General features: G+C 41.6%; 1 protein-coding gene across 1 annotated transcript in view; it reads left to right on the top strand.

Moving 5' to 3' along the window:
- SLC6A15 (solute carrier family 6 member 15) overlaps positions 1 to 12,085 on the top strand; it is a 314,347-nt gene that overhangs the window by 289,896 nt on the left and 12,366 nt on the right. The window contains exons 10-11 of the mRNA XM_086919649.1: positions 4,963 to 5,122; positions 5,751 to 5,913. Coding sequence (XP_086775775.1) covers positions 4,963 to 5,122; positions 5,751 to 5,913 — 323 coding nt within the window. The remainder of the gene's footprint in view (positions 1 to 4,962; positions 5,123 to 5,750; positions 5,914 to 12,085) is intronic.

The following is a 12,085-nucleotide window of genomic DNA, read 5'->3' as shown; positions in this document are numbered from 1 at the left end:
GGTGGTATTGTTGGTGGTATTGGTGGTTGTGTTGGTGGTGGTATTGCTGGTGGTGGAGGTGGTGGTATTGGTGATAGTATTGGTGGTGGTATTGTTGGTTGTGTTGGTGGTGGTATTGGTGGTTGTGGTGGTATTAGTGGTTGTGGTGGTATTAGTGACGATGGGGGTATTGGTGGTGGTGGTATTTGTGGTGGTATTGGTGGTGGCATTGGTATTGCTGGTGGTGGTATTGCTGGTGGTATTTGGTATTGGTGGTGGTATTGGGTGTATTGGTGGTGGTGGTGATATTGGTGGTGGTATTGGGTGTATTGGTGGTGGTGGTATTGGTGGTGGTATTTGGTATTGGTGGTGGTATTGGGTGTATTGGTGGTGATGGTATTGGTGGTGGTGGTATTGGTGGTGGTATTGATGGTAGTGGTACTGTGGTGGTATTGGTGATGGTATTGGTGGTGGTATTGGTATTGATGGTGGTATTGGTGGTGGTGGTATTGGGTGTAGTGGTAGTGGTGGTTTTGGAGGTATTGGTGATGGTATTGGTGATAGTGGTGGTATTGGTAGTGGGGATGGTGGTATTAGTGGTGGTATTGGTGGCAGTGGTATTGGTGGTGATATTGGTGGTAGTGGTATTGGTGGTTGTGGTATTGGTGGTGATGGTGGTGGTATTGGTGGTAGTATTGGTGATGGTGGTATTGGTTGTGATAGTATTGGTGGTACTGGTGGTGGTGGTATTGGTATTGATGGTGGTATTGGTGGTGTTATTGTTATTGGTGGTGGTGGTATTGGTGGTGGTATAGGTAGTGGTTTTAGTGGTGGTATTGGTGGTGGTGGATTGGTATTGATGGTGGTATCGGTATTGGTGCTGGAGTTAGTGGTATTGGTGGTGATATAGGTGGTGGTGGTAGTGGGGTATTGGTGGTGGTAGTAGTGGTGGTGGTGGTGGTACTGGTGGTGGTGGTATTGGTGGTGGTGGTATTGGTGGTGATGGTGGTGGTATTGGTGGCAGTGCTATTGGTATTGGTGGTAGTGGTATTGGTGGTGGTGGTGGTGGTATAGGTGGTGGTGTTGGTGGTGGTGGTATTGGTATTGGTTGTGATGGTATTGGTGGTACTGGTGGTGGTGGTATTGGTGGTGGTGTTATTGGTATTGGTGGCGGTGGTATTGGTGGTGGTATAGGTGGTGGTGGTGGTGATGGTGTAATTGGTATTGATGGTGGTTGTGTCAGTGGTGGTGTTATTGCTATTGGTGGTGGTGGTATTGATGGTGATATAGGTGGTGGTGGTATTGGTGGGGGTGGTTTTGGTGGTGGTAGTATTGGTGGTGGTGGTGGTACTGGTGGTGATATTGTTGGTGATGGTGGTGGTATTGTTGGTGGTGGTATTGTTGGTGGTGGTATTGGTGGTGGTGGTATTGTTGGTGGTGGAGGTATTGGTGGTGGTGGAATTGGTGGTGGTGGTATTGGTCTTGGTGGAATTGGTGGTGATGGTGGTGGTATTGGTGGTAGTATTGGTGGTGGTGGTATTGGTTGTGATAGTATTGGTGGTACTGGTGGTGGTGGTATTGGTGTTGATGGTGGTATTGGTGGTGTTATTGTTATTGGTGGTCGTGGTATTGGTGGTGGTATAGGTAGTGGTGGTATTGGTGGTGGTGGTATCGGTATTGGTGCTGGAGTTATTGGTATTGGTGGTGATATAGGTGGTGGTGGTAGTGGGGTATTGGTGGGGGTAGTAGTGGTGGTGGTGGTGGTACTGGTGGTGGTGGTATTGGTGGTGGTGGTATTGGTGGTGATGGTGGTGGTATTGGTGGCAGTGGTATTGGTATTGGTGGTAGTGGTATTGGTGGTGGTGTTGTTGGTGGTGGTGGTATAGGTGGTGGTGTTGGTGGTTGTGGTATTGGTATTGGTTGTGATGGTATTGGTGGTACTGGTGGTGGTGGTATTGGTGGTGGTGTTATTGGTATTGGTGGTGGCGGTGGTATTGGTGGTGGTATAGGTGGTGGTGGTAGTGATGGTTTTGGTGATGGTGTTATTGGTATTTATGGTGGTTGTGTCAGTGGTGGTGTTATTGCTATTGGTGGTGGTGGTATTGATGGTGATATAGGTGGTGGTGGTAATGGTGGTATTGGTGGTGGTGGTTTTGGTGGTGGTGGTACTGGTGGTGATATTGTTGGTGATGGTGGTATTGTTGGTGGTGGTATTGGTGGTGGTGGAGGTATTGGTGGTGGTGGAATTGGTGGTGGTGTAATTGGTGGTGGTGGTATTGGTGGTGGTGGAGTTATTGGTGGTGGTGGAGGTATTGGTGGTTGTGGAATTGGTGGTGGTGTTGTTGTTAATAAAACAGGCTTTTGAAAACAACCCTTCAGGTGTCTTTAAAACAGATGATGTAACACAGGTGTGCTGTTGTCAGCTTCAGCCCATTAGTACATGATTATGTGCTACCTGCATTCATAAGACTGAATTTGCTAATCATTTCTAAATCCATTTTACTGGGAGTGTTGAAATAGGCCCGAGATAATGCCAGGTTAAAGTGAATGAAAGCGGGTGCTGTGTTACGGGGCAGCCGTGCTGCTTAAAAATACACAAGTGGTTTCATCTGAAGCACCACATGTCTGGCCTGCAGTAAGAGAAACTCAATAAAGTAAATCATGCTTATAGACTAAATAACAGGTCCTGTGTAACAACCAAAGTAAATGGGCCAGTCTCCATGGGAGGGTGCAAATAAAGAGAAGATCATACTAAGGAGGGACTAAAGCCTATTAACGAATCCGAAGGCAGCATTTACGAAGGACAATGACACAAGCCAATGAAAAATATGGGCGGGTGCGTGGGTGCAGCTTCTCTCCAATACGCTACTATAGCAGGCTTGCGGAGCACGCAGCGCATGCGTGCTGCCGCTAGGTTCGACCTAAAAATGAGTAGGGCAGGTTTCCCATTCTCTGACCGTGAGTGGGTTTCATTTTGGAAAAACTGTTTAGAATTAGTTCTGGAGTTGCAGGGAAGAAAATCTTGACATCAGTTGGCAAAAAATAAATCAAAAATTATTTTCCCGAACATCTAGTGAATTATTTAACTGTGTTTTATCAGAACAGTGAACGCATGTCCCAAACACTTTGAGATTTTAGTGTACGGTCGGTTGGTTGAACTTTGAGAAGAGTAAATAAATCAAAACGAAATAATCAAAGGTGTATTTCAAACTCTTAAAGAGTGCATAATGTATGTATGATTGTGTGAACGTCTGTGCCAGTTTGTACAGTTTTAACTCTGAGCTGTGTCAGACTGTAGAGTTATAGCCAGCTACTGATGGTGTGGCAACAGAATATCGTGGTCAGAATATTGCCTAAGCACACAATAAAAACTCAATTATTTCTAAGTAGTTTAATAATAGTTTATATTACAGAACTTGGGTACTCATTGTATCACATCAGAATGGTCAAAGTATAGAATTTGATGGTACTTGGAACCAGAAGATTACACACTAATCTTTGTAGAAGAGTCTCAACAACCCAGGCTTTTGATGTCACCTGAGGTCCTACATTCCCGCATTATCCTGTTTAATTTTCCCAGGAATGTCTGGCTCTTGGAACAAATTAAGTGTGATGGTGGTGATGTCACGTATGAAGGTGGAGAAGTCTGGAATGTGTCAGCTCATTACACATGCTTGGATCAGGGACACCTTGTTTCAACATTGATCTGGAAATCATAATTTTAGTCTCTTCTGGTAGTTGCAGGTCTATTAGGCAAAACTGCTAAAACTACAAAAAAAAAGACAAGTGAGACGTATGTCTTGCTGTGCAAAGTCTTTGCCACTATAACAAGGTAGGTCTAGGCACAAAAGGACATTAGAAAGTTAGTATTTGTGTCTGCCTCCAATTTTCGTTGTTATGTTCATAAAATTGACTGTACTTAACCAAAAGATGCAATGGTTATTATATATGCAATGTCACTGAACCAGAGCACTGAGAGAGACAAAACAGCAATTAAAAACTACCATAGTCTTCAAGAGTGGAATTTGTGAAGTGGGGCAGCTCGCTAATGCGCATAATTATTTGCAAAATGTTGCTAGTTTCATGCCCCTCCGCAGGATCCTCTACCCAAGATCCATTATAGTGCTGCTATATCAAACCAGCTTCAAAAGTGCAACCCACAACTTTTCAGATTCTTACTGGCAAACACAACAGACTCGATTCACAAAGGTAAAGTTAGACAAAAGTCTAACTTTACGACTTTCAATATTCACAAAGGGCATTTACGAGTAGTAAATCTTAATATCTTTAGAATTTGTTTTTAATGTTCGCATCTATAAATGTCATATATCCCAATACAATTCATATTCTTGTGTGTTCAAACATGAATAGCTTAGCAAGGTTGAGACATCCAACAAATTATATGACACTACTTAGTTTAGAATCGATGGGAGAAGTGCATTTCTCGTAATAAGAAAAACGATCACATTTTCAGAGGCATTTATAAATGTACCTGTAAAACACAAATTTATACTGCAAACCGAATTCTAACAAACATCGAATGCCATGTCATAAATATGTTCTCTGATTTATTGTGCTCACTTTAATGCCATCGGTCCATCTGTTCCGTTTTATTAAGCTTCTATCATAGTATGATTTAATGTCAATGCTCACCACTGTGATTTACATCTGTGTATGTTAATAGTCTAAATGTGTTAAATGTTATTCAAGAAACATTGCAAGAATCTAGCATGACTTTTTAAACATTAGACTAATCGTAACACCCGCTCTCTAATAAAGAAAATTGTACCGAAATGAAATGTTAGTCCACAATAACCGGGCACTGAAATTAGAGAGAAAGAATGAGGGGAAAACAAGGGAGTGTGAAAAGAGTATACCTTGTTAACTCTTATTACTTGATATGTTTTGCTGTGACAAGTGGTTTGACGGTGGATTAACTGAACTGACATTTACCATGTTATTAATGATGCCATTTCATTCCAGTTGGATGCTGCCTTTCTGCCTTTTGCATTGGACTAATCTTTGTACAGCGGTCCGGAAATTACTTTGTTACTATGTTTGATGATTATTCAGCAACACTGCCCCTTCTGATTGTGGTCATTTTAGAAAATATTGCAGTGGCTTGGGTCTATGGAGTAGACAAGTAAGTTCTCTTTTGTACGGATGTCTTTCTTTTTTGCCATTAAACCCCAGTTATGAGAAGTGTAAACAAAGGAGTAAAAGTTGACTGTAATATTCAGTAGAATGATTTTGCATTTATTTACTTTATAAATGAAATCATGTGATGATTGTACTTACTTATGTTAAAACACAATAAAGAGTTTAAAAAAAAAATCATTGTCTTCATAAAATATATTGAATGTAAAGGTTTGATGTATACAGAGCTACAATAGACGTCTAAGAAACACAAAATACTATCATACCACTCATTTCAGTGTGCAAAACTCTCAACTTGTAATTGCTCACAACAAATTATCCCTAAATATTATTATTTTCATCGAAAAGAACAGTACATTCCTTTCATTAAACATATTATAATTTGCTTGTTTCTGTAGTATAGCAGCATAGCATTTAACTGTGTTCTTACACTTACCTTGATGCTCTCTGTGAAGAAGGTATAGACAACACAAGATAAAGAACTATCTTACATTTGCCTTACTTTGGAGATAAGTTTCTTGCCAGTTCAAAAACTAGTGACATTTTTAAAATAAATGTTGTAAATCTCTCCAGGGAGCAAGGTATACAACCTAATGATTTCATTTTATTTCCAGATTCATGGAAGATTTGACTGATATGCTGGGTTTTACTCCATACAAATATTATTACTACACATGGAAATACATCTCTCCAATAGTTTTGCTATTTTTGCTGATCTCAAGCATTGTTGGAATGGGATACAACCCTCCAGGTTACAGTGCATGGATAGAAGAAACAGTGAGTACATGTTAAAAAGGAACTTAAATCATGTTTATAAATGGATATCTCTGTTGTATGTTGTTTTAAATCCCACAGGTAGATCTTGCAGGTGATACAGTGTATACTGTTCGATGAGAACCATGGTCATCGTCTTGAACCTTAATGGCATAAAGTGCCTGCAGTGAATTAAACAGTACTTTAATTTGTACCATTTATTTGTTCATTTACCACATTTCCTTATTACAGAAAGTCCAACAAGGCCCCTACATAGTGCCAAGTCCACTAGAACACAAGGTGGAAGAATGCAATTCTATTTAAAATCTTTATTCAGTTTTGAAATAAAATCATAAAAGTATAGATAACAATTCCATAAAGCACAAAAAATACATCATCATATTGGTGTCACATATAACATAGAACACTAACAATAAGTGCAAAATATATCACAATGTGTTAAGATGTTTTAAAATTCTACATAGATGAGATGTAAAATAATAGCAAAATATAAATTATGAAACTAAAACAACAAGTCTTTAGCAGTAAAAGTAGGATAGCACACTATGCATTAGGCATTTCAAAACTCATCATCAATAAGGAACAGAAAATAGCAGCATGAACTTACAATAGCAATGTATAAGGTCAGCCAACTTATTATAAGGTGCTAACATTATTTAATATGTTTAGATCGGCCCCATGGGTTAACAAAGTGCCTGTGCAGATTAGTGAGTTAAAATGGGTCTAATTAAAGCTTAACAACGACTAATGCAATTGCTGTGCCATGTTGCCCAAAAACATCGTAAAAGACTTGGTGTAAAAAATCCCACAGTTTAACCATTAGACTCTATAAAACAAAAACCTCTAATTAGGGTCTGTTATGTTAATATAAAATAAAGTGGCAAACTTACTGAAACACAACTTTCAGACATAATCACAATGGCACTAAGATCCTTCAATCCAACCAAGTCATACTAGTACCTTCATAAAAGCAGAGCATTATGGCTAGATTACCAGGCCACTGTCCCACAATGGGACGCCAGTTTCAAAGTGTAGATGAATAAAGGTTTGGGACATCAACAAAATTGATATGATGCCAGAAAATATCTTAATGCATATAATTAAGCTGTTTCCTAATGCTGTTAGAAATGGGGGTCTCTAGTTGGCAATGGTTTGCACCTTTGTCCAAGTAGGGACCCTTCCTCCCTGTCGAGGTAAAGGGACTATACTTCCAAAATAACCCTGCTCGCCCCCTTGGTAGCTTGGCATGAGCAGGCAGGCTTATCTCAGAGGCAGTGTATAAAGCATTTTTGCATGCATACAGTAACATAGTGAAAACACAACAAATGGACACCATACCAGTTTAGAAAAATAAGCAACACTTTATCTAAACCAACAAGACCTAATACGACAGAAATTGAACATACAGTACTATAAAAAAGAGTTACTTTGCAAGATAACCTTTCAATTGCAGAAGTATCCCCAAAACACAGTACTTCTGAGTCGGTAGCTCAGTCCGAGGCTACCGTGATGCTGAAGATGATAGAGTCTAACAGTTCCAGCTGACCGTGTCGGTACGGGCCAGCTAAAGGTGCTGGTAGGTTGTGGTGCAGGCGATGGAGCCGGTTGATGTTCAGGTTGTGCAGCGACAGTGTCAATGACGTCCAGGCAGGGGGAGGCGAGGCAGGGCAGAGTGTGGTGCCCACAGGACACGGTGCAAGCAACAGCTCAGTGACGATCGTCTAGACAGCATCAGTGAGACCAAGGATGTGTTGCGGAGTGCAGCGGGGCCTTCTGCTGTGCCTTCACAGCACAGAATCGGTGACAGAGTCAGCTGCTCCTTTCTTCTGCGGCAACTGAAACCAGCGGTTCCAGAGACGGTGCCCAGAAGGATGGTGAGATCTGTTCCTATGACCTCTTGAACAGGGGCAAGCTCCACTTCCAAGCCCTTGGATATACATTCTCAAGCAGGATGCACACACAGTTCCTCTCCTTGGCAGAAACAGCTACTGCAGGCCAACGCCAGACAGTGCACAGCAAAGGGGCAATACTCCTCCTCCAGTTTCTTCCAGCTCTTCTCCTTGGCAGAGGTTCCTTTTTGAAGTCCAAAGGTGATCTAAAAGTCTGGGGTCTGGGCCCCTCTTTTTATAGCACAACTCCCTTTGTTCTCTGGTGGAAGAGAAGCTCTTTGCCCAGTCAAAACCAGTGCTGTCCTCTCTGGTGCAGCTGCCCAGCAGGAGGTGGAGAAAGCATTGTACAAAGCAGACCGGACCCACTCAGGTGTGAAAGAAATCTACCCCCCTACTCTGAATGCAGACCAGGTCTATTTAGCCCAGCCCTGACTCATTCAGGATAGGCAGTACACATATCAACCCCCCAGTGGCTCCCTGAGATAATGCACATTCCCAGCCTCTGTCTCTCCAAAGCCTAACAGTCAATCCACAAACCAGCAGAGGCAAACAGGATGGCTAAGCGAGAAAATACCCACTTTCTAAAAGGTGGTATTTTCAAACACACAATATAAAAATCACCTTTACTGAAAGATGCATTTTTATATTTTGAGTTCAGGCATACTAAACTCCAACTTCCTATCTTGTCCTAATGGTAAGTTATATGAATAAGATGTTATAATAAATCCCCGTTATATTATATGGGACAGATAGCCTTTCAATAGTGAAAAAACGAAACTAGCAGGACATGCCACACACATATTAGGGCATGTCCTACCTTGGGTCTACCTTAGGGGTGATTCACATGTAAGAAAAGGGAAGTTTAGGGACTGGCAAGTGGGTGCACTTGCAATACCAAACTGCGCACAGACACTGCAGTGGTAGGTCTGAGTTACATTTACCGGCTGCTCATGTGGATGGCACAATCAGTGGTGCAGGTCCAATAGTAGCATTTGATTTACAAGTCCTGGGCACAAACAGTGCACTGTACTAGTGACTTACCAGTAAATCAAATATGCCAATCATGGAATTGCCAATCCATAAACACAATTTATAGGGAGAGCATATGCACTTTAGCACTGATAAGCAGTGGTAAAGTGCGCAGAGTCATAAAACCAACAAAACAGGGTCCAAAACAGGAGGCCAAAAAGCAAAAAGTCTGGGGATAAACCCGCTGAAAAAGCTAAGTCTAACAAATGGCTTTCCATATAAAGGAGGAAACTCTAAAACACATTTGTATCCTCCAGGAAACATGGATATAAATAAGGTTTGTTATAGCTCCTAATAATACTTTCTAAAAACAATGGTTTTAAATAGAATGTCCTAATTTCAGCATATAAGCTACAAAATAAGATCAAAAACATTGTGGTTTAAGTCAGTCTTCTATCACATGGACATTTAACAGCTGCCTCTGGCCACTGTTTCATTTTTGCAAAAGGCTATCAAATCGTAGACGTGTCAGGACAAAACGATTTTGGGTGTAAGACGTAAATGTAAGATATCTCTGAAGGCTCTCATTTTGTGCCACTGAGAGGTATCTTACAACTGAGGGTCTAGTAATATCTTTAGTACATTTAGGATCCACCTTCTTTAAAAAGAAGAAAAAGCTTCAATTCCCTTTTACTAAAGATCATTATGCTACCAGGTTCATGTAATAATGGAGGATCATTAAACTGTGCCATCTGTCTGGAGATGTACAAGATCCACTGGATTCCCAATACATTTTCTAGTTTTAAACCATCCCTTATAATGCTTTTGTGAACTTTGTCTCTTCTTTACTTCAAATAGAGTGCCATAGCTGGATTGTCTTCATTGCTAGGAGATCTTCCAAATATTAGAGCTAAAGAAAATATCCAGATAGGAAAATTAAGTTACCATTGATATTATGATCACGTGATTTATATGCTCCCCTTCCACAGATCATTGTGTAGGTTAACTTCAGGTTTATTTTAGGATTCCTGTCCTCCATGAATGCCGCAAAGCAATACATTAGTCTTTGCAGGCCATTTGCGGATAGCATCCTCAACATGGATTAGAACAGGCACTGCCCTTACTTCCATTCATGGAGAGCCGAAGACCACTCTGGAGCAAACTATTTACACCATTAATAAATAAAGAAAACAAGAACGGTGCCAATAAGCACCCTTGCCTGACTTCTCTCTGAATGTTAAATGGTGGAGCTCACCCAAGCTGACAAATTGCTATGTAATTGTGATAATAATTACATTATTTCTGACAGTGCCACAATCGAGATCAACGTTTGCCACAGGGCTGAATGATTTAACAAATCATAGGCACTGGACAGGTCAACAAAACATAATCGTATATGAACTACCTTAACCCTCGTATATTTCCCTACGAGGAGATCTAAATTAACACACTGTTCTACCATTCCCAGACCCCTCCTGAACCCATATTGTGACTGTGTGAGGACCCTGGTATCCTCAGATCATTGTTCTAACCTTTCTAGGTTCACTCTCCAAGGTCTTAGCAGTGGAGTCCAGGAGGGAAATGGGGTGATAGGATTTCGGATCACTTTTACAGCTCCTTTCAAAAACTGGAATTACCAATGATTCTGCCGAGGTTATCAGAAAATATCCATTTACAGATACGTTCAATGCTTGAGTCAGAATAGGATCCCATAAATACGGCAGATATTAATATATATCAATCAGGACACCATCTGGTCCTGTTGCTTTCCCGCATATAGTGCTTAATAAATCACCTTTTAATATAAATGACTACAATTAATTTGCCTTTTCTCTTTTATTAGTTTAATGTTGCCAGACCTGCATTCAATCTATTGAGATTATCCACACTTTTTAAATGTGTTTTATTTGGTAGTTTGGCAATTCCAGTCTCACATTTATCTTGTTTCCCTCAGAACTCCAGTGGAATACTGTTTTCGGTTAACAACCAATGTATATGTTTACTACACAGGGAAGCAAATTAACTTCTAGCATTTTCAGCTCATCATATAATTTAGTCTATTCAGGCAAATTTAAACATGTGCAACTCTTAGTGGGAGTCAGTCAGCTACGATCTCTCTAGACGAAGTTGTAATGGCTATTCAGAAAAGTGCAGGCCACAGAGCTGCCTCAAAGTGCTGAACATTGATGGAGGTGGGGGTGGTACACTTGAGCGAATGCAGTGGAAGACAAAATGCAAGGAAAGACATATGAAGGAAGTCAGCAATGTAAGCACTTTTGGGTTCGGTTCGTACTCATTGTAACATTACACAAACTGAATGGGGTGAAAGAAAGAGGAACATCGTTACACTCAAAGGAGTAGCTCAGACAGAAGCCAAGAAACTGCGGGGCATATTCTCAAGAACATGTGATAATTACCGCAAAATTAGCTTAAGGCAACTCTTCACATCACAGTATATCAAAGGAAAATAATGCTGTGTTAACGTGGTATTCTGAACACGGCGGTACCGTGCGATAGTCTCACATTAACGCATCAAATGATTGCGTTACAATCAACGCAATGACGCAAAAACGTGAAACACGAACGCGAAAATAGTAGCGTTGTCCCAAATGGCAATACATGATAACCAGCAACCGGCCTGCAATTCCCATGCATCATACGGGAAAATGCACCAGAAAAGTAGAGGAAAAAAAGTGCAGAGGCCAATGCGAACCCCACAAGCCCCACAGACCACGACCAAGGAACCCCGGGGTCGGGGAAAGCCAAGGAGAAGAGGAAGAGGAAGACTGGGTTCAGTCCGCAGGAAAACCGGATGTTCATCACCTCCACTGTGTCATTGGCAACACAAACGGAAACATGCCAGTCCATCGTGAACAACGTGAATGCAGTCGGAGTGTTGAGGAGGTTGATGGAGGAGGTCAAGAGGTGCTGGCATGATGTGAAAAGTCAAGCCAGGCAGAAACTCGCTGCCAACAGTAAGGCAGCCATGGCGACTGGAGGTGGGAGTCCTGCGCCAAAGGAGGAGCTGAAGGAAATGGTGGCCACAGTCAACAGTGGGGAGACGGTGCAAGTAGTTGGGAGTCCGGACACAGCTCTATATGACCTGACACAACATCAACAGGGTGAGTAACGACCAGGGACTGGGGGGACGGGGAGAGATGGGCACAATGGCACACATGCATAATCATGTGTAGCACGCTGTACACCCACAATGATCCTGGATCATGTCCCTGATCCCTGTGGCACACTGCAGCACACATACAAACACCAAGTAGGCCCCCTTCCACCATGTGCCCAATGGGGCCTCACCCCACACA

Source organism: Lissotriton vulgaris, chromosome 1_1 (genome assembly GCF_964263255.1).
Source record: "Lissotriton vulgaris chromosome 1_1, aLisVul1.2, whole genome shotgun sequence".
Taxonomy (NCBI): Eukaryota; Metazoa; Chordata; class Amphibia; order Caudata; family Salamandridae; genus Lissotriton; species Lissotriton vulgaris.
Note: the sequence above shows the minus strand (reverse complement) of the source record. Positions and strands in the feature narration are given on the sequence as shown.